General features: G+C 56.0%; 2 protein-coding genes across 2 annotated transcripts; one reads left to right on the top strand and one right to left on the bottom strand.

Moving 5' to 3' along the window:
* Window positions 1-8,123: 8,123 nt before the first annotated feature.
* Window positions 8,124-14,460, top strand: LOC136336573 (mesothelin-like). The gene is made up of 11 exons (XM_066278371.1): window positions 8,124-8,192; window positions 11,008-11,095; window positions 11,738-11,781; window positions 11,884-11,983; window positions 12,260-12,438; window positions 12,537-12,692; window positions 12,954-13,096; window positions 13,177-13,304; window positions 13,652-13,746; window positions 13,986-14,172; window positions 14,249-14,460. The coding sequence occupies exons 2-11, from the start codon at window positions 11,011-11,013 to the stop codon at window positions 14,335-14,337; spliced, it is 1,206 nt and encodes a 401-aa protein (XP_066134468.1). The 5' UTR covers window positions 8,124-8,192; window positions 11,008-11,010; the 3' UTR covers window positions 14,338-14,460.
* A 411-nt stretch (window positions 14,461-14,871) lies between these two features.
* Window positions 14,872-25,023, bottom strand: LOC136336572 (mesothelin-like protein). Its single transcript, XM_066278370.1, is given in 18 exon segments — window positions 14,872-15,056; window positions 15,059-15,108; window positions 15,110-15,263; window positions 16,105-16,369; window positions 16,590-16,684; window positions 16,762-16,892; window positions 17,579-17,706; window positions 17,810-17,965; window positions 18,588-18,781; window positions 19,150-19,297; window positions 19,559-19,649; window positions 20,043-20,233; window positions 20,329-20,455; window positions 20,603-20,688; window positions 21,994-22,114; window positions 23,113-23,233; window positions 24,047-24,132; window positions 24,954-25,023. Coding segments are annotated over 17 exon segments (2,118 nt in total). The 5' UTR covers window positions 24,063-24,132; window positions 24,954-25,023; the 3' UTR covers window positions 14,872-15,012.
* Between the last annotated feature and the right edge of the window lie 561 nt (window positions 25,024-25,584).

Below are 25,584 nucleotides of genomic sequence, written 5' to 3'. Positions count from 1 at the left end.
CCAGGGAGGTCTTTGAGCATTTTGGTATCCAACTTATACAAGAAGGCTGCTAGGGGTGTTTCGTTTTTCTTGACACAATGAGTCCTATTTTTCAACGCCATCTGTCCCACAGCTCTGTCCCTCCCCCCAGCCCCTGTGATTGTTTTGTGGAACCACCCTTCTGCATGTATGAAGTCTGATGTGCACATGGGTATTTTTTTGCTTGAAGTCTCTGGTCTGTCCTTTTGTCTGTTTCTATCTTAATACTGTGGCTTTGTCTTAATATCTGAGAGCTTGCTGCAGCTTTTTAGATCACAGTTATTTATTCTTTTTTCTTTTTTAAAAATTAATTTGTTGTGTTCCTGAAACAAATCCTACTAGAATTTTTATTGGGATGGAATTGAATTTATAGAATAATTTTAGGAGCATGACCTCTTATCATGCCAGATTGTTCATTTTAAAGGTATTCTGCATTATTAGTTAGGTTGGTTTCTAGGACTTTGTGGATCTCATTGTTATTAGAAATGACAGGCCTGACCTGTGGTGGTGCAGTGGATAAAGCATCGACCTGGAACGCTGAGGTTGCCGGTTTGAAAACCCCGGTTGGCTCGGTCAAGGCCCATATGAGAAGCAACTACTATGAGTTGATGCTTCCTGCTCCCCGCTCCATCTTCATTTCTCTCTCTACTCTCTCTTTAAAAATCAATAAATTTCCCTGGCCGGATAGCTCGGTTGGTTAGAGCATTGTCTGAAAGCAAAGAGGTTGCTGGTTCAATCCCTGATCAGGGCATATTCAGAGATGGAGCAATGTTCCTGTCTCTCTCTCTCTCTCTCTCTCTTCCTCTCTTGCTAAAATCAATCAATAAAAAAATTTTTTTTAATTAGAAATGACATTTTTTTCTATTAAATTTGTTATTGCTGCTGACCTAAAGAAGTGCTATTGATGTTCTATAGTGGTAAAATACACATAAAATAAAACTTATCATTTAAATAATTTTAAGTGTATAATTCAGTGGCATAAGCACATTCACAGTGTCGTCTAACCATCACCACCATCCATCTCCAGAACTTTTACATATTCCCAAGAAGAAACTCTGACCCATTAAACACTGACTCTCTCCTTTCCTTGGCCTCCCAAGACCCTGGCAACCTCTATTATACTTTCTGTCTGTATCGATTTCCCTAATCTGGACATTTCATGTAAATGGAATCATTTGTGTTTGGCTTTTTCCACTGAGCATAATGTTTTCAAGGTTCATTCATATAGTAGCATGTATTAGAATTAATTCCTTTTTTAAAATAAATATCTTATTTATTCATTTTAGAGAGGGGGGAGAGAGGGAGGGGGAGAAGCAGGAAGCATCAACTCCCATATGTGCTTTGACCAGGCAAACCCAGGGTTTCGAACTGGCAACCTCAGCATTCTAGGTCGACACTTTATCCACTGCACCACCACAGGTCAGGTGACACTATATATAAGAATGAACTCAAAATGATTAAAGACTTAAATGTAGAACCTGAAACCATAGAAGGAAACATATGCAATAAACTTCTTGACACTACTCTTAGCAATATATATATTTTTAATGTATCTTCTTTGGCAAGGGAAACAAAAGAAAAAAAATTGGATTATATCAAACTAAAAAGTTTTTGCATATCAAAGGAAACCATTAACAAAATGAAAAAACAACCTACTTCATGGAAGAAGATATTTGCCAATGATACATCTGATAAGGGGTTAATAACCAAAATGTATAAAGAATTTATACAACTCAACACCAGAAAAACCCAAACAATCCAGTTAAAAAATGGGCATAGGGCATACAGATGGCCAATAGATATATGAAAAGATGCCCAATGTCACTGATCATCAGAGAAATGCAAATTAAAACCATAATGCGATACCACCTCATACTTGTCAGAACTGCTTTCATCAATAAATCAGCAAATGACAAGTGCTGCCAACGATGTGGAGAAAAGGGAGCCCTCGTGCTGGGAACCTGTTGTGAGAGTAAAGACTGGTGCAAGCGCCGTGGAAAACAGCATGGAGGTCCCTCCAAAACTTAAAAACGGAAATGTTTTTTGTTTTTTTTTTTTGTATTTTTCTGAAGCTGGAAACGGGGAGAGACAGTCAGACAGACTCCTGCATGCTCCCGACCGGGATCCACCTGGCACGCCCACCAGGGATGACGCTCTGCCCACCAGGGGGCGATGCTCTGCCCCTCTGGGGCGTTGCTCTGTTGCAACCAGAGCCACTCTAGCACCTGGGGCAGAGGCCAAGGAGCCATCCCCAGCACCCGGGCCATCTTTGCTCCAATGGAGCCTCGGCTGCGGGAGGGGAAGAGAGAGACAGAGAGGAAGGAGAGGGGGAGGGACGGAGAAGCAGATGGGCGCTTCTCCTGCGTGCCCTGGCTGGGAATCGAACCCGGGACTTCTACACGCCAGGCCGACGCTCTACTACTGAGCCAACCGGAAAACGGAAGTGTTTTATGACCCAGGTATATACTCGAAGAAACCCAAAACACTAACTCTACACTAACACTAAGAAAAAAATGCACTCCTATGTTCATTGCAGTGTTACTTACAAAGACTGAGAAGTGGCAGCAACCCGAGTTTCCATGAATAGATGAGTGGAGAGCCTTGACCAGGTAGCTCAGTTGGTTGGAGCATCATCCTGATACACCAAGGTCGCAGGTTTGATCCCCAGTCAAGAATCAACCAATGCCATTAGAGAAATGCAAATCAAAATCACAATGAGATATCACCTCACACCTGTTAGATTGGATATTATCAACAAGACAGGTAATAACAAGTGTTGGAGAGGCTGTGGAGAAAAAGAAACCCTCATTCACTGCTGGTGGGAATGCAAATTAGTACAACCATTATGGAAGAAAGTATGGTAGTTCCTCCAAAAATTAATAATAAAATTACCATATAAACTGGGTATCTACCGCAAAAACTTGAAACCATTGGTATGCAAAGACACACACCCCCACATGTTCATCGCAGCATTATTCACAGTGGTCAAGACATGGAAACAACCAAAGTGTCCCTTGATAGAGGACTGGATAAAGAAGATGTGGTGCATATATACAATAGAATACTACTCAGCCATACGAAATGACGACATACTGCTATTTCTGACAACATGGATGGACCTTGAGAACTTTATACTGAGTAAAATTAGTAAATCAGAAAAAACTAAGAACTATATGATTTCACACATAGGTGGGATATAAAACTGAGACTCATGGACATAGGTAAAAGTGAAGTGGTTACCAGAGGGAGGGGGGATATGGGGGAGGGGTGGGGGAGAGGAGTAAAAAGGTACAAATATACAGTGACGGAAAATGATGCGACTTTGGGTGATGGGTATACAATATAATCAACAGTTTCAACACTATAGAAACTTTTACTTAAAACACCCTGCTAAATTTCATTTTCTAAATAAAATTTAAACAAAAGAATCAACCAAGGAATGCATAAATTAGTGGAACAACAAATCAAAGTTTTTATATCTCACTCTCTCTCTCTCCCTTTCTCTCTAAAATCAGTAAATAAAAATTTAAAAAGTGTTTTAAAAAAATATTAAGTAGCCCCGGCCGTATAGTTTGGTTGGTTAGAGCTTCGTCTCAAAGAGTGGAGGTTGCCGGTTCAATCCCTGGTCAGGGCACATGTAGGAGCAGATCAGTGTCTCTCTCTCTCTCTTTCTCTCTCCCTTCCTCTCTTGCTAAAATCAATCAATTAAATTTTTTTTTTAAAAAAAACCCCAATAAATAGATGAGTGGATAAAAAAAGTTGTGGTATAGCCTGGCCTGATAGTCAACCTGGTTAGAACATAGTCCCGATATACTAAGGTTGGGGGTTCGGTCCCTGGTCAGGGCACAGACAAGAATCAGCCAATGAGTGCATACATAAGTAGAACAACAAATCGATGTTCCTCTCTTTCTCTCTCTGTCTCTATCTTTCTTTCCTCTCTCTCTAAAAATTAATCTAAAAAAATGTAAAGTGTACAATTCAATGTTTGTCAATATATTCACAGAGAGGACCCTCCTTTCACCTGAGTTATTGAATACTGAGTATCTTTGGAATTTAACATTTGCTGCAGACTTGATAATGAAGTCAACTTAAAATTGCAAAGGAAAACAGTACTTACAAAACATACAGTCCATTAGCGTCATATTAACAACTAATGTTACGTGAGTCACTAGTCACATGCGCCATACACTTCCCGTGCCGTCAGAGTTAAAACAAGAAGTGAACTCTTCATTCCCACGCACGTGGGCAGGGGCTGTATCTTTGAGCTCGAACTATTGTTCTCAATGCAAGCACAATGGAAATTGCCACATTTTAGAATCCATTTAGCTGTGCAGTTGAGAAGCTCTTACCTAACCCTTATTTGGAAGTGATTAATCCTGTTATCAAGCCCCTCCAGTGAGTTTTTAAAATTCCACATTTTGAAATTGTCATTTCTTTTTTTCTTTTTTTTTTTCCTTCCATTTTTCTGAAGCTGGAAACGGGGAGAGACAGACAGACAGACTCCCACATGCGCCCGACCGGAATCCACCCGGCATGCCCACCATGGGGCGACGCTCTGCCCACCAGGGGGCGATGCTCTGCCCATCCTGGGCCTCGGCATGTTGCAACCAGAGCCACTCTAGCGCCTGAGGCAGAGGCCACAGAGCCATCCCCAGCTCCCGGGCCATCTTTGCTCCAATGGAGCCTTGGCTGCGGGAGGGGAAGAGAAAGACAGAGAGGAAGGAGGGGGTGGGGGTGGAGAAGCAAATGGGCGCTTCTCCTATGTGCCCTGGCCGGGAATTGAACCCGGGTCCTCCGCACGCTAGGCCGACGCTCTACCGCTGAGCCAACCAGCCAGGGCGAAATTGTCATTTCTAAAATTTTCTATTTGGTTCTTTTTAAAAAAATTTTTTTTAATTTTATTTATTCATTTTTAGAGAGGAGAGAGAGAGACAGAGAGGAAGAAAGAGGAGAGAGAGACAGAGAGAGAAGGGAGGAGGAGCTGGAAGCATCAACTCCCATATGTGCCTTGACCAGGCAAGCCCAGGGTTTCAAACTGGCGACCTCAGCGTTTCCAGGTTGACACTTTATCCACTGCACCACCACAGGTCAGGCTATTTGGTTCTTTTTTTTTTTTTTTTTTTTTTAATTTTTTTTATTTATTCATTTTTAGAGAGGGGAGAGAGAAACAGAGAGAGAGAAGGGGGGAGGAGCTAGAAGCACCAACTCCCACATGTGCCTTGACCAGGCAAGCCCAGGGTTTCGAACCGGCGACCTCAGCATTTCCAGGTCGACGCCCCATCCACTGCGCCACCACAGGTCAGGCCTATTTGGTTCTTTAAAAAAAAAAAAATATATATATATATATATATATATACATATATATATATATATATACATATATATATATATATATATATATATATATATATATATATCTTCCTACCTTTCCATCACAAGAGCCTATTTTCCATGACCTTGTTGGGTATAGTTGCAATAGCTTTGGGTGATGGGTATACAATATAATCAACAGTTTAAACGCTATAAAAACTTTTACTTGAAACACCCTGTTAAATTTTATTTTCTAAATAAAATTTAAACAAAAGAACCAACCAATGAATGCATAAATAGTGGAACAACAAATCAAAGTTTTCTCTCTAAAATCAATAAATAAAAATTTAAAATGTGTTTTTTTTAATTATTTTTATTTCTTTTCTTTTTAAAAAAATATTTTATTTATTGATTTTTAGAGAGAGAGAGAGAGAGAGAGAGAGAGAAGGGGGAGGAGCAGGAAGCATCAACTCCCATATGTGCCTTGACCAGGCAAGCCCAAGGTTTCGAACCGGCAACCTCAGTGTTCCAGGTGGACGCTTTATCCACTGCACCACCACAGGTCAGGCCTCTTTTCTTTTCTTTTTTTTTTTTTACAGAGACAGAGAGAGGAATAGACAGGGACAGACAGACAGGAACGGAGAGATGAGAAGCAACAATCATCAGTTTTTTGTTGCAACACCTTAGTTGTTCATTGATTGCTTTCTCATATGTGACTTGACCGCGGGCCTTCAGCAGACCGAGTAACCCCTTGCTCAAGCCAGCGACCTTGGGTCCAAGCTGGTGAGCTTTTGCTCAAACCAAATGAGCCCGTGCTCAAGTTGGCGACCTCGGGGTCTCGAACCTGGGTCCTTGGCATCCCAGTCCGACGCTCTATCCACTGTGCCAGTGCCTGGTCAGGCTATAATGTGTTTTAAAAAACATTAAGTAGCCCTAGTATCCTTGTCTGATCATTCTAATAAATGACTGACTCATTGTGACATTGGCCTCAGTTTAGCCTTTTGCCTTGAAGTGGGTCACAATTGCCTGGCTTTTCCTATGCTGAGTACTTTTGGATTTTCTCATGAACATTGTGACTATCACATTGCATAGACCTGTGAAGACTATTCCTGCTTTTGTTTCGGTGGGCCATGAATTTGGTTAGACTTTAATTGGGAATTCTGTCACTCCCGAGGGGGGCTGACCCATTTTTCATCTTTGGTGGAGCTGTTTCCAGTCTGTGCTGCACTCACGTGACTCAGGGGTCAGCAAGAGGCTCAGGTAGAGAGCTTGAAGCTCATACCACGGGGCCACGCCTCTGGCTGTCTTCAGGGCAGACACACACACACACACACACACACACACACACACACACAAAGAGAGAACCACTCCTTGCTGGCACCAATTCCCCTCCAAGAGCTGACTTTTGTTTACTTCTCAAGGTCCTTGGGAAATTAATTGGTTTTTCACATTTTGTCCAGAACTTTTCAGTTGTTGCCTGTGGATAGACAGGATTTTTAAGGCACTCCTCTGTTGACTTCGGTAAGTTCACTCTTGTGCCTTGCTAAATTTCGTACAGGCACACCTTAAAGATATTGTGGTCCCAGTTCTAGACCTCTGCGATAAAGTGAGTCATAATATTTTTGCTGGATAAGAGTCTCACCTTCAATTTGTAAAAAAAAAAAAAAGAGGAAGGCAGCATCTGTGAAACAAAATAAAGCAAGACATGCCTGTTTATTTTTTATTTATTCATTTTTTAGAGAGAAAAGAGAGAGAGAGAAGGGGGGAGGAGCAGGAAGCACAAACTCCCATATGTGCCTTGATCAGTCAAGTCCAGGGTTTCGAACCGGTGACCTCAGCGTTCCAGGTTGATGCTTTATGCGCCGCGAGACATGCCTGTTTAATTACATTGATTTAGCTGCATATAGGAGAAAATCCAGCCCACGGAAAAGGTGAGAGCTGTATATACTTAGCTCAGCAAACAGAAACCTCCGCAGGGTTGGCACCGGAGAGGCTCCCCACAGGGAGCTCCTGTTCACACAGTCATGGAGGAGCGGTTGGAAGGGAGGTGCGGGAGCCTCCAGGGACTTCAGCTTCAAGGTCACTCCACGAAGGCTATGGTCTCAGGAGTCAGTGAGCAGACTCTGGAGCCGGGCCAGCACAGACATGCATGTGGTCCACACTCAACGGCCAGCGGCCACAGCGTCAGAAAGGTGGCTGCCACCTCCCATCTGGGAGAGAGCCAGTGTGGGAGTGGGTGGGCTCTCACCAGCTCCACTCTCGTGGAGGGCAGTGCTGTGTGTGCTCACTAGGGCTAGTGGGTTGGATTTCTCTCCCCCAACCCCCGGGCTCTTGCACCTGACCGTTTCACCCCATGGTGATGTCCACACTGTACTATCCCGAGCCCAGAACTCACTCGAAAGTGGACAGTACTCTGGGAGTCACATCCCGGCCCTGTGGCCACCACCTAGAATGACTCGGTTGGGTGGCCTGTGGAGACCCTGCCAGGGTGTCAGTGGGAGACCACACCCTGGCTGTGCTGTGGGGTTTTGACCACTCACTTAGCCTCAGTTTCTCCTCCTGATAAATAGGAGAGTAAGAGCCCATGAAGCAAGGCCTTGGCTCCGGACACATGCCTGGTACATGACGGTCAGCCTGGGCTTCTACCCACGCCCACCAAGGGAAGGGCCGGCAGCTCTGCACCCTGCACCCCTCCCCCCTGGGCGGCCCCTCCGCAGGGTCCCCACCCACACATTCCTGGAGCGTGAGCAGTGCGCTCAGCTGCCCCAGTAAGGCCTTATTTCTTTCTCTGACAGGCCCGAGAGGCTGCCGGCCTCTTGACCACCCACGTACCAATCGAAGAAACCAAGGCAGAGGAGGCTCAGGTTTGGTCCATCATCCTGGAATGTCAGAGTGGCTGTGGGCAGGGCCCCCGTGGATCCTGGGTGGGGTCTGGGGGCACCAGGGTGTTTGCTGGGGTCTCCCAGTACCGAGCTCTGTGTTCAGATTCACAAGGGGCTAAGTACAGCCTCATCTGTGGGGGTTGGGGAGGTGGGTAGCGGCCCAGGCAGGGTCTGCGTCCCGTGTTTGGGCACACCTGGGGAGGAGAGGGCTGGGAAGTCTCCATCAGCACCTTCCAGCCACGCAGTTCTGGGTGGGAGCAGAGGTTAGGCTGAGACTGGTACGAGGACCCACCTGGGGGGGGGGGTCCTGACCAGCCTCAAACAAACAGGCTCTGGGGAGGTGGGGCAGCCATTGCCTCTGCCACCATGGACGCCGCCTCCCTAGTCCTCGTTGTGATGACCACCCTCCCCCTCCTGAGAGTCAGCTCTGTCCTAGTACCAGATCCTCTTGACTTGCTGTGTGACCCTGGGCTGACTGCATAGCGCCTCTGTATCTGAGACCTGTTCTAAACCCATCATCTGCTCTCCTGCCCACCCTCTGCAGAGAGGCCTGTGGTTGGCAGGGAATGTGGTCTGACTTCATATTCCATCACTTGAGGGCCAGACCTTGGGGACTGAGGCCGGGCCGGGCCGGGAGATTCTGCAGGTGGGTGGGACTGGCTGGGCAGGAGAGAGCCTCTGCCAGCGTCCTGCGGCCAGGCACCTGCCAGAGGCTGTGAGCTCATGCCTCAGGGTGGGGGAGGACTTGGCCATTTCTCCATCATAGTCACCTCTACCTCATACTGTACTCTGAGGAGCTTGTGGTCCACTCAGACCCCAGGTGCCTGTGGCTCTGGCAGCAGAGGCACGGCAGGAGCGTGGGGAAGGGTCAGCCCTCTCTGTGGCCAGGCCCCACACCCAGGGTCCTGGACGGGGCCTGAATCTTTCCCGCTCCAGCATGTGCCAGCATCTGCGCAGGGCTCAGCGCGCAGTAGGTCCTAAGCCAGTGTGCAGCTGGCTTGTGAGTAACAGGTAGTAAGTGGATGCTGGTCTTAGAGAACTCAGGGTCAGAGATGGAACGGCACTCAGTCCTACCCTGTCCTGCCTCCCCCAGGACCCGCTAAATGTCTGACAATTGTTTTCATGATGCACATAAATAACCATGCCCTGGGCTGGCTGCAACACCCTGACTTCTACTTGTCCTACTCTGACAAGCTTGGAAGCTGCAGCCTTAAGACAGCTGGGGTGGCCCTGGCCGGTTGGCTCAGCGGTAGAGCGTTGGCCTGGCGTGCGGGGGACTCAGGTTCGATTCCCGGCCAGGGCACATAGGAGAAGCGCCCATTTGCTTCTCCACCCCCCCTCCTTCCTCTCTGTCTCTCTCTTCCCCTCCTGCAGCCAAGGCTCCATTGGAGCAAAGATGGCCCGGGCGCTGGGGATGGCTCTTTGGCCTCTGCCCCAGGTGCTAGAGTGGCTCTGGTCGCGGCAGAGTGACGCTCCGGAGGGGCAGAGCATCGCCCCCTGGTGGGCAGAGCTTTGCCCCTGGTGGGCGTGCTGGTTGGATCCTGGTCGGGCGCATGGGGGGGGGGTCTGTCTGACTGTCTCTCCCCGTTTCCAGCTTAGAGAAAAAAAAAAAAGACAGCCGGGGCGTCTCTGTGGCCCTGACCTGGCCAGGGCCCATGGTGGCTTACAAAGGCTCCCAGGTGGCCCTACTTGGGGTGCTGGGGGGCCCTGGTTACATGGAGCTGGGTGGGGGCTGAGGCGAGAAGCAGGGCGGGTGGGGGGTGCTTCTCTTGCCTGGTCCCGCCTGCTGCCCTTTTTCTGGTCTGGGGTCTGGTTTTCTCCCACCTCCTCTGGGGCCGGGTGAGGAAGGAGAGGGACCCCCCAGGGCCTTGCCACTGCCCAAGACACTCCCTGCAGGCTGGCTCTTTGCACAGCTGAAAGGGGTTGCTAGAGCATGAATGTGCCAACCCCGTTTCTGAGCCAGGGGTGGGGCTGACACAGGCGCAGACAAAGGTTTGGGGAGGGGATAGCTCTGCTCCACGGGGCCACAGGTGGCCTCCAGCTCTGGGCCTCCCCGGGAGGGGACAGTGTGGATGGCCTGATGTCCTTCAAATCCCACTCTACCCCGGGACAACCTTCCCCACCTACTTCTCCATTCTAGAGAGGTCAAGGAGACCTCCCATCCCCACAGGAATGCCTGACCACGTGTTACTCCACCCAAGGGGCCGGCAGGCAGGAAGGGCATTGCCCTCTGGCACCACCCAGGCCTCTGTTTGGAGAGGGACCTCAGAAAAGAACCAAGAGGTGGGCCCCACCCAGCCTGGTCCACCTGCCAGAGCCCTCGGTTTGCACAAAGCCCAGCACCAGCGGCTGTGGGTGTGGCAGCGTGGAGGGGGCAGACGGCCATGCCCCAGTTTGGGGGATACACTCAGCAGAACCCCCAGCGCTGAACTGATGAGTCCCCCCTGGTGCAAATGGGGAAACAGGCCGGCCTGAGCCAGAGGTGGCCCTGCCTCCTCCCCTTGCCCTGCCCTGGCCTTCAGGAAATGGATGGGCCAGCTGTCTGCCTGCTGCCACTCCCTCACAGCTGGGGCTGGGTTGACTCAGACCCCACACCCCCTGGCAGGAGGGACCAGCTTCCCGGAGGGGGCAGGCCAGGCGGGCCAGGTGGGCTGCTTGGTCCCTAGAGCAGGGCTGGACAGATAGTGCTGCAGGAGCCTAAGCAGGTTCTACCTGGAGCCCCTATTGGGGTCTCAGAGCCTTTCACTGGCTGTGGGTATGTGAGCAGTGGGGCCGTCAGAGTGGCTGTCCTCCACAGACCATGGCCTTGCAGAGCGCTCGACCCGCCTTGGGCGTCCTCGGGACCCCCACCCACGGCAGCCTCCTGCTCCTGCTTCTCGGCTTCCGTGAGTAATGGGGGTGGGCTGTGGCAAAGGGTGGGAATGGGGGAGTGCTGGAGGGAGCCCAGGATCGTTAGGGGGTCGGGACCTTAGGAAAGGCTCTACTGGTCCCATGCCTTCTCCCCAGGCTGTGGACAGTGCCACCTGTCCTCAGCAGGTGCCTCCAGTCCTGGCAGGTATTCCAAATCTGAGCAGCGTCTGGAGTCCTAGGCAGGTTTCCCAAACCTCGGCAAGCGTTTCGAGTCTGGGCAGGTGCCCTAAACCTAGCCGCTGCCCGAGTTCTGGGCGGGCGCTCTCTCAGCCATGTCTCTTTCTGCTCTGCCCCACCGGTTAGAGGCTGAACCAGGGCAGTGATGTGATGGGGGCTCAGGCCAACGTGAGGGTGTTTGTGGGACAGCTGTCTGACTGCCCTGAGCAGTGGGATCCCAGGAAGAGGCTGTGGGAGGCCCTGGCCTGGGATGTGCTGGGCTCTGACATCATGGGGCACAGGAGCCTAACCCTCTGTCTCCACACTGCGGGGTGCGTGCGGGGCTGGGGGCCAGGGAGGGGCTGGCTTTTCCCCCTTCCTCTCCAGGGTAGGGGCCGTGGCATGATGCACCCCCAGAAGCCCCCAGCCACCCCCTCGAACCTTGTGTCACTGCCCTGCAGGGTGGGTGCTACTTTCCAGGGCCCAGACTGCAGACACAGGACAGGTAAGGACCCTCTGGGGAGACGGGAGGGTTTTCTGATTTTAAGTGGGGGTGCTTGTACACTGGGCCCTGTGTGGCTCAGTCACACCCCTGCTCTGTCCTCAGGCTGTCACAGCTGCCCGGCTGCGGCGCGCCTCCCAGGACGGTTCCTGGCAGCGGGCTGAGCTGGCTGTCATCCTCCCGAGGGCCCTGCGCAGCACAGAGAGTGAGCACAGGGCCCAGCCCGGCTGAGTGTCAGGGGCCCTGAGGGTGCGGGCTGGCACTGTGGGGTCTCACCTGCTGGCTCTGTGGCCCTTTTCTGGCTGCTCAGCGCCTTCAGTTGTGACAACTTAGGAGTGTTCGGAAATGCCCCATTTTGCTAATTGGTAAATTGAGGCCTGGAGAGGGTCCTTCGTTGCCCAGGGTCTCAGCATGGGTGTGGGAGGAAGAGGAGGTTGACTGGAAAAGCCCGGCCCCCGGCCCCCCTACCCGCCCCCTGCAGAGAAGGCCTGCCCACCAGGGAAGGAGGCCCATGTGGTGGACGAAAACCTCGTCTTCTACGAGGAGTGGGAGCTGGACGCCTGCGTGGAAGGGGCCCTGCTGGCTGAGCAGATCGACCGGGTGAATGCCGTTCCCTTCACCTACCAGCAGCTTGACATTTTAAAGCGCAAATTGGACCAGGTAGTTCATGACCCGCGTTCCTGCCTGCATGCAGTGCCCAAACCTTCCCCAGCCACCTGGGGAGTGGCTGTAGCCCTCACGGTCAATTTCCCTGGCAGTTCTACCCACAGGGGTACCCTGAGTCCCTGGTCCGGCAGCTGAGTTACTTCTTCCTTGAGGTCACCCCCGAGGACATCCACAAGTGGAACGTGACATCCCTGGAGACCGTGAAATCTCTGCTTCAAGTCAGCAAAGGGAGAAAAATGGATGCTCAGGTGACCTATTTGGGAGAGTACATAGTATGAGGTTGTGCAGGCCGGGGGGATGGGCACAGGGTGTGAGGTTGTGCAGGCCTGGGGGGCACAGGGTGTGAGGTTGTGCAGGCCTGGGGGGCACAGGGTGTGAGGTTGTGCAGGCCTGGGGGGCACAGGGTGTGAGGTTGTGCGGGCCTGGGGGGCACGGGGTGTGAGGCTTGGCAGTCCTGAAGGGAACCGTCTCTTTCTGCCCCAAGGCACCTCACTGGGCTCCTCCCACAGGTGGCTGCACTGATTGCCCGTTATCTGGTAGGAGGGGGCCAGCTGGACAAGGTAACCCTGGATATGCTGGCCAGCTTTCACCCTACCTACCTCTGCTCCCTCAGTCCTGAGCAGCTGAGCTTTATGCAACAGGATGTTGTTGAGTGAGTCCCAGGGGTCTGCCAGGGTGGGGAGTGTGTTGGGCTCCCACTCATGTCCTGCCCCACACTTCCCCCACCCCCAGGGCGGCCAGGCCTCAGGACCTGGACGCATGCGGCCCGCTGCAGATGGCTGTTCTCTACCACAAGGCCCATGTCGCTTTCTGCAACATGAGCGCTTCCGCATACTTTGCGAGGATCAAACCCTTCCTGGGTGAGCCAGGACGTGGAGGACAGGATGCCTGAGGTCGCCATCTGTGTTGCCAGCTTCTTGCCTCCCTGGGCTTTCCCTGGAGGTGTGACCTCCATCCCTGTAAGGGTGTATAGATAGGACTGAGGCTTTGTGAGTTCTGACCCTTTCTCAGGTACGTGACTGCCTCCAGCCTCTCCCCTGACTGGGAGAGTCAGGTGGTCTCCAGGCCAACCAGGGCCCTAAAATTCCTTAGGAAAAGGGAATCTCAGTGAAGGGAGTGGGCGTCTCACAGCTGGTGGCCAGAGGGTGAGACTGGACGGGGGAGTGTTGTGAGGTCTCACGCTTAGCGCCCCTCTCCCTGGGCACAGGTGGGGCCTCCACGGATGACCTGCGGGCTCTCATTCTGCATAACACAAGCATGGATGTGGCCACGTTTAAGAAACTAAGGAAAGAGGCCTTGCTGGTATGGGCCATGGGAAGGGAGGGGCCACCGGAAGGGCTTGTCCAGGTATGGGCGGGGCCACCGAGAGGGCGGGGACTCAGAAGGGGCAGCTATTACGGGAGGACCAACTTCAAGGTCTGGAGGGGCTATGGCAGGGTCTGTGGGCTGGTGAAATGCGGGCTGGTTTGGACACAACAGAGTCCAGCAGCCCTCTGGACAGAGTCAGGGAGACCCTGACGGCCACCTGGGGGCTCTTGCAGCCCCTGACCGTTGCCGAGGTGCAGAAACTTCTGGGTCCAAACCTGGAGGGCCTGAAGGCAGAGGAGCGGAACAGCCCAGTGCGGGACTGGATCCTCCGGCAGCGGCAGAGCGACCTGGACAGCCTGGGGCTGGGGCTCCGTGGTGGCATTCCCAACGGCTACCTGGTCCTAGACCTCAGCTTTCGAGGTAGGCTGGGGTAGCCGGCCGGGTGGGGCTGGGGTAGAGTGAGGTGGAGGGTCTGAGTCACCCCCGTTCTGTGCAGAGGCCCTCTCGGGGGCTCCCCACCTCCTTGGACCTGGATCTGCGTTCACTGTGATCCCAACTTTGCTCCTGGCTTTGGTCCTGAACTGAGCACGCTGCTCTGGATGCTGAGCTGGACCCGGCCGTGGACTCTCGTCTGGTGGGAGCAGGCCTGGGTGGTCTCTGCCCCACCCCAGGGGACTGGAGCCCAATAAAAAGAGAATATGTTTTCCCTCCAAAGAGGTGACCTGTGGTGGTTTGGGCACAGGGTAGGAGGCCCTGAGGTGGTGTCCTGAGGCAGGGGCTCTGAGGGCTGTAACCTTGTGGACATGACTTCCTGAGTTGCAGCCTCTCCTATGTGTACTTGGAAAAGAGTGTTGTCTGGTCAGGGACTCCAAGCTGGGTGTGGGGGTGGGTTGGGGCCTTCCTGACGTTGTTCCACTGCCCCCTTCTCTCCTGAGGCAAGGCCAACAAGCCCAGGATGGCCTTGGTGAGTCCCCAGGACCTAGCAGGTGAGAGTCCTCTTCCTGGCTAAGAGGGTCTCTAGGCCCCTCCTTGGGCCTAGAACAAAGGGACACACAGAGGAAGATCACCTTATCCTTTATTAAAATCAGCAAAGTAAACACCATGGACACGCCCTCCCCTTGCCCAGTTCTTTGTCCTGAAGGAGACCAGAGGGCGTGGGGCAGTGTCTCCCTCAGCTGGCCAGAGCTGGTGACCCAGCAGTCACAGTTCAGCTCCAAGTCCTGGGTGCCGAGTGGGGGCAGGGACCTGCCCTGCAGGCTCCTAGGATGTGGGACACGGCCAGGTTCCCTGGGCCTGGGGCTGGCACCTTGGCCTGGCTGGCATCCAGCTCTGCCTACCAGCCCCAGTTTTCCCGCAAGGTGCCAGTACAGTGCTGTCTGCAGAGGCCATTGTGCAGGTGCCCTGGAAGCAGTCCCAACTGGGCCCCAGGGTGCCCCGATATAGCAGCCACAGGATGCTGGAGGACAGGAGCACAGCAAGTGGCAGGTACCCCAGGTGGGCTGGTGGACTGCCTGTAGGTGGAACGCAGAGGAAGCAACCGTCAGTCCTGCTGGGAGCCACATCCAGGATTGTCCTGGCAGCCCCTGGTAAGCCCCTTCCTTTGGGCTCCAGGTTCATGCCATCCCTGAGGGTGGGGAAGGTCATGAGTGGCCACTCTTCTGGGCCCCAACAAAGGTCTCAGTTTCCCCTTCCTGGGGATTTGGGATTTGGCCCCTACTTTGTACAGGTCAGTGGGTTTTGGAGGAGCGATTTTGTCCTTTAATAACTCACTGGGGCCCTGGCCGGTTGGCTCAGCGGTAGAGCGTCGGCCTAGCGTGCGGAGGACCCGGGTTCGATTCCCGGCCAGGGCACACAGGAGAAGCGCCCATTTGCTTCTCCACCCCTCCGCCGCGCTTTCCTCTCTGTCTCTCTCTTCCCCTCCCGCAGCCAAGGCTCCATTGGAGCAAAGATGGCCCGGGCGCTGTGGATGGCTCTGTGGCCTCTGCCTCAGGCGCTAGAGTGGCTCTGGTCGCAACATGGCGACGCCCAGGATGGGCAGAGCATCACCCCCTGGTGCGCAGAGCGTTGCCCCTGGTGGGCGTGCCGGGTGGATCCCGGTCGGGCGCATGCGGGAGTCTGTCTGACTGTCTCTCCCTGTTTCCAGCTTCAGAAAAATGAAGAAAAAAAAAAAATAACTCACTGGACGATACAGGGTGAAGCCAGTGTCACCCAAATGTCACCAGAGACGCAAATGGAAAAAAGAGTTGGCCAACAGAGTATGAGAATGGACACAAGTAGCAGTTTGGGGTCCACAGAGGCCCTGGGCAGACAAGGCCGTGCCGAGGAGGGGGAGGGCTCGGAGCGGGGCTATACCTGAGGTGGGGGCGTCACTCCCAGGCCCGCCCAATGTGGCGGCTAGGTGGGAAGCCCGGGGGGTGGTGTGGCGAGTCCCAGTGGTGGACAGGCCTGGGCTGGTGGGGCCGGCAGGGCTGGAGAGGCCCGTGTCCAGACCCAGCTCGCCGAGGGCCGACCTGTTCAGGCTGCGGAGCCAGGAGCTGATGGTCGGATGGCTGCGTGCCTTCAGCAGGTCCCCCACATTTGGGCCCAGCAGTGACATCACACTGTCGACACTTAGGCTCTTTGAAGAGGTGGGGGGGGGGCATGGGGAAAAGACAGAGAGTCACAAAGGGGCCCAACTCTGCGGCCAAGGGAAGACCCAGCAGGGCAGTGCTTCCCCAAGGAGTGAGCACAGGGTTGACACCTGGCAGAACCAGCCTGGAGAAGTGACAGGTGTGGCCTAGGGCACCCCAGGCTTGGCCAGCGTGCCCCTCCCCCCCGGAGTACCCCCCAGGGCCAACCTGCAGCACATGAGGGTTCAGGTTGGTGAAGGTGTAGATGTCCATGGAGATGTTGGCCCTGGCCAGGTTCTCCAGCTCCACTACAGGGGCGCCGCCTGCGGGCCGGGAGTGGTGAGAGGGGAGGGGCGGGGCTTCAGGGAGAGGGGTGTCTGCTCTCAGGGCGGGGTCTCACCGAGGTAGGGGCGTATGGAGTGGTAGTAGGCAGTTGTGGTGCTGGCACTGCTGAAGGCCTCTCGGGCCTTGGAGTAGAGCACGTCCTTTTGGCTTTGAGGGCAGGAGGAGATGTCCGGGGCCCCGGCCAGCCTGGGGAGGGGCGGCAGGCTGATGAGCCAGCTGGGAGCCCCTTGTCCTCTGGTTGGCTGAGCCTGGCCGTCTCTCCCTAAAGCACAGCTGTCCTCTTGCCCTCTATACTGGGCTGATAGTGTCTTCCCCAAATTTATATCCACCCAAAACCTCAAAATGTGACCCTATTTGGAAATAAGGTCTTTCCTATTCGTAGATGTAATCAAAGTACGATGAGGTCCTACTGAATTCGGGTGGGCCCTAAAAGCTAATGACTGCTGTCATAGAAGAAGGCAACTTAGACACAGACACAGAGAGAAAGGCAGTCATATGATGATGGTGGAAGCAGAGATGGGGTGAGGAGGTCAGAAGCCAAAGAATACAAGGATTGCCGGCAACCCCGGAAGCTGGGAGAGGCAGGAAGACATTGCGGCTATGGGTTTCACGGGAAGCCTGGCCCTGCTGACACCTTAACTCCAGACTTCTGGCCTCCAGACTGAGAGAGCACATCTGTTCTTTTAAAGCTCAGTCTGATGAACTTTGTTTTGGCAGCTGTAGGAGACTGACACACTTGTCGTGGCCGGCCAGGCCCCTCCCGAGGCCTCAGTCGCCCGCCCTCGGAGCCTCAGTCTCCCCCATCCAGTCCTCCTTGCTGAGGGGTGGAGCTGAGCCCAAGGCGCAGTGAGCACGCTGAGGGGCAGGCTCACCGGAACTCCGAGGGCTGGATGGCCTGGATCTGCTGGGGGCTCATCCAGCAGAGGCGGGAGCCCCCGATGGCCACAAGCAGGGTGCCAGTGATGCTGCCTTTGTGGTCCAGGAACTTCTGCAGGATGGCCTGGGGGCAAGGCTGGTGTCGGTGGGGCTGGGGTTTCTGAGACTAGGATCAGCGGGTCCCCACCCCCATCCTTGCCACCCTGCCCCAGCCCTTGTGCCCTCACCTCCGTCTGGTTCTCCAGGGCCACATCCGAGGCCAGCAGGGCCGTGACTGTGTCCCTAGACGTGATGTTCCACTGGCCGATCTCGGTGCCGGAGTAGAGGTAGACCAGAGAGGTGATAAGCCGAAGCTGTTCTTCTGGGACGCCGCTCGGGTAGATCTGAGGCGGGTGAGCGGGTCAGGCCCTGCCCCCCAGCGCCCACCACCCAGCTGCCTCCACCCGGTTCTTCTGAGATGCCGCTCGGGTAGATCTGAGGTGGGTGAGCGGGTCAGGCCCTGCCCCCCAGAGCCCACCACCCAGCTACCTCCACCCGGTTCTTCTGGGACACCGCTCGGGTAGATCTGAGGCGGGTGAGCGGGTCAGGCCCTGCCCCCCAGAGCCCACCACCCAGCTACCTCCACCCGGTTCTTCTGGGACGCCGCTCGGGTAGATCTGAGGCGGGTGAGCGGGTCAGGCCCTGCCCCCCAGAGCCCACCACCCAGCTGCCTCCACCCGGTTCTTCTGAGATGCCGCTCGGGTAGATCTGAGGCGGGTGAGCGGGTCAGGCCCTGCCCCCCAGAGCCCACCACCCAGCTACCTCCACCCGGTTCTTCTGGGACGCCACTCGGGTAGATCTGAGGCGGGTGAGCGGGTCAGGCCCTGCCCCCCAGCGCCCACCACCCAGCTGCCTCCACCCGGTTCTTCTGAGATGCCGCTTGGGTAGATCTGAGGCGGGTGAGCGGGTCAGGCCCTGCCCCCCAGCGCCCACCACCCAGCTGCCTCCACCCGGTTCTCGGCGCACCCTAGCCAGCTTGTTCTTGATGACACGCTGGCACTCAGCTGGGAGTGGGTGCTGCAGCAGGGGGTCCAGGTTGGCTCTGAGCACGTGGCTGCCCAGGCAGGACTCAAGCTGTGAGCAGTCGTAGCGCACAAGGAAGAGGTTGTCACGCAGCGTGGCCGCTGTGATGTTGCCTTGGACGCAGGGTCTCCCTGTGGCTGGCGGAGGGGTGGGGTGGGGTGGGGTTGATGACCCAGCCGCTCATCTAGGCTTGAGCTGGATACTACTGCTGATTTTGGGCTCCACATCATGCCGAACCCTGACCCATCCTTGACTCTCCCCAAGCTTGACCTTTAGCTAAGAATTTGGCGCAGAGTAGACTGAGTCAACCCTGGCCTTGACTTCGACTCCCAGCCAAGCCCTGACTCAGAAGTCTTAGCCTCACTGCCTGAGACCCACCTGTGCTAGACATAGACCCTGGGCCCACCCCGGTAGGTGCAGCAGCAGGTGAGGCTGTGTACTGGGAGCTCCCACCCAGGATCAGGAGTCCAGAGCCGTGTCCCCGGGCCACAGTGGTTACACTGACCTGTGCCCCGCTTGGGCCGAGAGGACATTGACTTGGCCTTGGCCTTTGCCTCAAGGAAACTGGTGACAAAGCGCTTGGTGTCACGCTGGCTGAGCTGCCTTGCCCGGCATGAGGCCACCATACTGCCAAAGAAGTCCAGGCCCACGGCCTGGCAGGAGGTGCTGGAGACTCCACACCCTGGGTCAGCTGGTTGCTCCTCCCACCCCACGGATGGAAAACCCTGTGATGGGCACGCCTGGAGATGCCACTCAGGCACTGGAGTGGCTGTGTGGTCAGCCCTCGGGCCCGGACAGAGTGGTGAAGGGTTGGCTGGACACCCTCCCTGTGACGAGGGCCCGTCGGCTGGACACCCTCCCTGTGACGAGGGCCCGCTCAGTTCTCCCCACCCCACCCCAGGGCACCGTCCTACCTCCTGCGCCTGCATCCACAGGCTGGGGCTGATGTAGGTGGCCAGTGGTCCCAGAGCCTGAAGCCCCCCCAGTTTCCAGGAGCTAGGGGGCCTGGTGTGTGGGAAAGGGGTGCGGGTCAGGGTTGGGGCAGCCCCACAGCCCCTGCACTCAGGGAGGGAGGCTGCCCGTCCTTCCCTGAGCGCACAGTGCCCAGGGCCTGCCCTGCTGGGGACACCTTGCCTACCCAGAAGAGGCTCTCCCACCCAGACTTCGGGGCAGGGGGATGGAGGGGCCCAGTGGGCATTGGCAGCACCCCCAAATCTGCGTGCCCCAAAGGCTGTAAGGTCGGTAGAGCTGTGAGCTGCCTCGGAAGGTGGAGGTCAGCCGGGTGATGGAGTTCAGTGAACTCCTGGGCCCGAGCCCTTGGCTGCCTCCTGTCTCCAGGCGGGGCGGCCTGGACAGAGGGGACCGAGGGGACAGAGGGGACAGGCCCCACCCACCCACCCAAGCACGGTCCTCCCACTGGCCAGTATTGTGTTGAGAGCATCCTGCTGGGCGAGGGTCAGCCGGGGGCAGCGCTGCAGGTTCCGCAGCACACGAGGGTCCGAGGCCACGATGCTGGAGGCATCCATGTCACACACCAGGGTCCCGAGGAGCAGCAGGTCTGAGGCGCTGAGCTGTGGGCGGGGCACCCCCTGTAGGACAGCAGGGTAGCGAGAGCCTGGCCCTCCCCCCTTCCCCCCTTCCCCTTTCCCCCTTTCCCACCTTCCCATCCTGCCCCAGGGCCTACCAGGCAGGCCAAGGCTGAGCGCTGCAGGGCGGCCCTCTGGTCAGGCAGGTTGGACAGCAGCTCGGTGTCCCCCTGGGCGGCTCGGTGGATGAAGGCCCAGCAGTCGGCTTCCCTTACCTGCCCCAGGCTGCAGGTGGGTTGGGGGCTGTCGGGAGGGCGGGGCCAGCCAGGGGTCCTGTGGGGTGGCCCAGGTGCCCCTGGCGAGCTAGGACCCCTGGAACCAGAGGAAGCATGCTCACCTCTTGGACATTAGGCAGGCGGGAGGGGCACTCACTTGTAGAAGAGCAACAGGTCGGGTGGGTGGAGCAAAAAGTCCCTCTGGAGGCCATGCAGGGCGGCCAGGTTGGCCAGGCAGCTGAGCTGGGCAGGGTGTAAGGCGCATTACTCCCTTGCCCAGCCCCCTCTCTCTGCCACGTCACCCGCCCCTCAGTGTGGGGCCTTTGGGTTCAAGCCCCCTGTGCCCGCCCCCACATCACCCAGTTTCTTCCTCCTCCCTGCCTGCTCTGTGTCACCTGGACTTGAGGCCTTCCTCTCCCTGCCTCAACCTTCACATCAGAATGGCCTCAGAATGGGTCAGCCCAGCCTGAACATGACCATCACCCACCCCAGGTTGGCCCCAGGTCCTCGGCCCACCCCCAGCCCCACTGCGCCATGGAGACTCATCCCGATGCCACCCCTGCCCAGACTTCTTGTCCGGCATGGCCTACTTGGGGGTCTTTTCAAATTTATTACTAGTATTTTGTTTTGTTTTCTTCTTTTTGTGTGTGTTTCTTCCTTTTGTTACTAGATTTATACTTTTTAAATTTAGATTTTTATTTATTCATTTTAGAGAAGGGAAAGAGAGAGAGAGAGAGAGAGAGAGAGAGAGAGAGAGAGAAGGGGGGAGGAGCAGGAAGCATCAACTCCCATATGTGCCTTGACCAGGCAAGCCCAGGGTTTTGAACCAGCGACCTCAGCATTCCAGGCCAACGCTTTATCCGCTGCGCCACCACAGGTCAGGCTTGCTACTAGATTTATACTAACTTATAATATATATAATATATAATATATATATTATAAGACAGAATAATAGCTCTTTCTTCCTCCCTCCCTCCCTTCCAACTCAGGGCAGTCCATGCTTAGGTCAGCTGTGAGTCGAGGTGGGCTCAGGCAGCCCCTCATGGCCCAGGTGGGGGAAAGGCCAGCAGGCTAGAATACATTCCTCAGGGGTCTGAGGACCTCAAGGGGGGCACCATGTGCCAGACAGAGGCAAGAAGGGGTCAGTGCAGGCCAGATGGACAAGCCCTCACCGAACCAAGAACAGGAGCCCGAGCTCTGTGGGCAATTGACTAAGGAGTCCTGGAAATGATTCCATGCAGGCCGTCCTGGGGAACCACAGACAGGGCGGGCAGGCTTCTGTCCCCTTGGAGTTGGGCTAAGAGATGCTGCTTGGGTGGCTGTGAAGTTGGCAGTGGGCTTGGAGACAACTGTGTCCAGCGTCCCCAGCACGGGCCTAGTACTCTAGGTGAGCACACTCTGCGTTCTGCCCGGGTGGTCCTTGCCCTGGCTGGCCTGTGTCCTCTGCCGGGGACGCTCTCCCTTCCTCCCCAGCTCCAGAATCTTTCTCCTAGGACCCTGTTCTTGCCTTCAACACCCAGCCCACTCATGCCAAGCGGGGCTTCTTACCTGCCAGGCTCTGAGGAGCACCTGTTGTGATGCCATCCTCCTGATCAGAGCCGAAAGCTGGCCCTGGGACAGCTGGTTGGCTGGCTGGCACCAGAAGCCTTGCAGGAGGGAGGTGTTGGCACTGAGCAGAGGAGGCAGGGGTGAGGGGTGGAGGTGGGGGCAGGAGGGGCTGCAGCATGGGGGATGGAGGTCAGGTCCCAACACAGAAGGAGTGAGACAGAGGAAGCATGACAGGGAGGGCTCTGACAGGGGCAAGGCTCCTGCTTCACCCCCTCAGTCCTGCGAGCACCCAGTCCAGGCTTGGGCTGTGAGCAGGGGTGGTCCCTGCGAGAGGCTGGGTCTTTGCGTCCTCCCAAGCCGGTCCCAGGGATGGCTGAGGGTTCGGAGATGTGGCCTGGGCACCTGCTGGGCCACTGCAGCCAGATCCATCTATTTTCTTCACGGTGTGAGTCTATAAAGTCATACGTGCAGAGGGGGTCTTTTGGGACTTTAGCCTGGGCCCAGCCGGTCCAACGTGGGCCTCCAGCCTTGCCTGCTCAGTCAACTGATTGATCAAGTGACTGGTGGCTGATCAGTGAACTTCAACTCCCAGAGAAGAAGAGGACAGCCAAGACTAAGCACGAAACCCCGGACAGCGTGCGGAAACGATTCAGTGTCTGTTTGGGGCCCGAGAGGGTGGCAAAGCCAAGCCTCAGGATAAAAAGAAGAAGTCTGAGGCCTTGCCGGGCCAAGGGGAGCAGTGTGAGCTGTGGGGGTTCCGGAGGGTTCCTCGCTCCAGCCAGCTGTGATGGCCTGGGAACCTGCTGTCAGCCATGTGGCTGTGACCCTGAGGCAGCGCACTGGACTCGGGGCCATCTCAGGGCAAGGTGGGAGAGTGCCCAGCGCAGGCCGGCCGGGCCCCCAGGTCAGAGCCGGGAGTTAGCAGCCTGCCACAGCGATGCCCAAGTCATCGTGTGCACCCTGCCCCCTGCCCCCATCCCTGGGCCTGGTCCTCTGCCCCTACCCCCTGGGCCTGCCCAGCCCGCTAGGTCTGGCCTCCCTGCCCTCTGGGCCTGCCAGGGAATCAGCTGCAGGAAATCGGGTTTGAACTCAGAGCCTGCAGGAGGGGCTGGCACTCACCGAGCCCACAGGTCATCCCTGCTGGCATCCAGCCCTTCCTGGGCGAAGCCCTCGGCCTGGGGACGAGAGCAGTGGGCAGTGAGCCACATGAAGAGGATGAGACCTGGGCTGGCCAGGACACCTGGAACAGAATAGGCCGGAAGCCCCTTGAGTGGCTGGGCCTGCCTCAGGGCAAGAGCATTTGTGGGAGCATCCAGTGCACTCTGCCCGGGGACCCCTGTGTCCTGGGTGCGTCTATGACCGCCCCAACATGGAGACCTCGGAAGCCATGTGGCCCTGGTCTCCTGTGTGTTGCAGCCTAGGAGAATGTGAGTGTGACAGTATGTCTGACCGTATACATTTTTGTCCAACATTATTGTGTGTGTCTGTGATGGTATGTATGTGTGATGTGCACATGTGTGTGGTGGCATGCACATGCCTATGGTGTGTGAATTCTCAGTACAGTGCGCCTATGTGGTGGTATGGCAGTACACATGCAGGTGACGATGTGTACCTATGTGTACCTGGTGGCATGTGACTTTCTGTGTTTGGAAGCATGTGCACACATATGTGATGGCCTGTACATGTGCTCACCAGTGTCCACACATGTGTGTATCCATGTACATGTACTTCCCATCTTCATGGCTCTGTCCTCAACAGTCTGAGCCCCAAGACCCCAAGCAGAGAAACTGGGGTACACCACCACCTCCTCCTGAGCCCCTTCTAGCAATTACCTCTCCTTGTCCCTGCCTGGTCCCCTCCAGGACCCCAGGCCCAGTGCCATGCCTGCCTTTCTCCTTCCCTTCCGTGACCTCCAGCCAGCCGTGAGGAGGGGCATCCTGGGGCCGGACCCTCGACGGCAGGCTCCGGAGGGCACGGTGGGCAGAGGGCAAGCACTCTCCACATCTCCGCCACGCAGCCCCAGGAGCCCCTTCTCTGAGGGGCGTCATCACACCTGCTCTGGGACCCATGGCCGTGCAAGGCGCACAGGACGTTGTGTCAGGAAGGCACAGGGGTCTTGAGCAGCGGGTCCAGGGCAAGCTGGAGAGGAGACAGGAAGTGATGAGGCCGCCCCACCGTCTCCCTGCACCAGCCTTGGCCAAGGGGCACAGGTGAGGAGGGCGCCATCCACGCTCATGCAAGACAGGTGCCTGGCAGGACAGGCAGCGTGAGCCAGGCTGCAGTTGTGTTCTCTCCCATCTTTAAGGAGGGGCGCAGCGCCACAAAAGGCGTAGCTTTGGAACAAAAGGGATCTGCCTGAGGAGGAGCCAGGCCCTTCTTATCTCAGATTGGGGCTTAGGGACCCACAGGCTGTGGCTTTGGTGGTGGTGGTCTCCAATGAATGGAGGAGCTCTTGTTCGTTACAGGGCAGCAGTCCCAGTGAGTCCCCACAGGCAGACGGGGGAGAGACCTGGTGGCTTCCCGACCGGCCCTGGAGTGGCCATGGCTCCACCCTCACATCTAGGCAGTCTAAGCAGCTCTCTGCCCGTCTCTGGGCCTGAGGCCTGGCCCCAGACACAAGCCATGGTGCAGACCCCAGGGGCAGCCGAGCTATGGTTGAGACGAAAGTTGTGAGGCGTGGGGATGCAGGCCCTGGGAGGTGAGGAGCATCAGGGAGTCTGGCCCACACTGTCCACTCCTGGGTACAGCCTTGCACAGTCTCACAGCTTGGGGTACCTGTGAGTCTCTGGATTCCACATGGCCCAGGAGCAAGATGGGGAGGTTACTGTAACCGCATGCACGGGATAAAACGGAGGGTCAGAGGGGCTCAGCTATCTTCCCAGAGCTGCAGAGAGCAGACCAGAAGCCTGGCCCTTTGGGCCCAGCTAGTGGTGGCCCCCACCCTGACCCCTACCTCTCACCTGAGCACAGAGACCTTCTGTGGCAGAGAGTGGCGCTCTGTGGCCTGCGGCAGGTGGCAGATGCAGAGGGTTGTAACAGTGCGCCAGCCACTCCGGACACTGTCGATGCCAGCCCACTGATCACGTCAGTCCCCGGAGCTGAGCCTCGTGGTGGGGGTGGTGTAGGATTGCGGTGTCAGGGTCCCCACTCACCTCCATGCCTCACCCAGAACCCTGCCTGTGCAGCAACCCACTCCTGTAGTGACACCTGCCAGATCAATGTGTAAGGGAGGGGCTGGGGCTGTGCCTGGTGACGCGGCTATGTCGGCCCCTGGGGCCCCAGCACAGCGGCACCTGCTCCCCAGCCCCAGGAGAGTGGGAAATTGAGTGCAAGGTTGGCGACTACCCAGCATTACCCCTTCCCACCGAGGGGTCGTGCATACGTTCACACCCATGCACCCCTACCTCCACCGTGTGTGCTGGTGTCTGCATGTGCACACGGGAGCCTGTATATGTGTGCCTGGGAGCACGCGCAGCTATGTGCATGTGTGTGTCCTTCAGGGACATTAGGCACACACGGACTCAATGTGGCACCTAGGTTTAGTGAGGTGTGCGGCAGTGTTTCTGTTCTGTGGGTGCTGGAGCAGAGCCA

The sequence above is a fragment of the Saccopteryx bilineata genome, chromosome 4 (assembly GCF_036850765.1).
Source record: "Saccopteryx bilineata isolate mSacBil1 chromosome 4, mSacBil1_pri_phased_curated, whole genome shotgun sequence".
Lineage (NCBI taxonomy): Eukaryota > Metazoa > Chordata > Mammalia > Chiroptera > Emballonuridae > Saccopteryx > Saccopteryx bilineata.
Note: the sequence above shows the minus strand (reverse complement) of the source record. Positions and strands in the feature narration are given on the sequence as shown.

Excerpts from the sequence above, each read along its gene's own strand:
- LOC136336573 (XM_066278371.1), top strand. The coding sequence starts at position 11,011 with ATGGCCTTGCAGAGCGCTCGACCCGCCTTGGGCGTCCTCGGGACCCCC. Across the intron at positions 13,747-13,985 it reads TAAGGAAAGAGGCCTTGCTG|CCCCTGACCGTTGCCGAGGT; the intron begins GTATGGGCCATG and ends GGGCTCTTGCAG. Across the intron at positions 14,173-14,248 it reads CCTAGACCTCAGCTTTCGAG|AGGCCCTCTCGGGGGCTCCC; the intron begins GTAGGCTGGGGT and ends CGTTCTGTGCAG.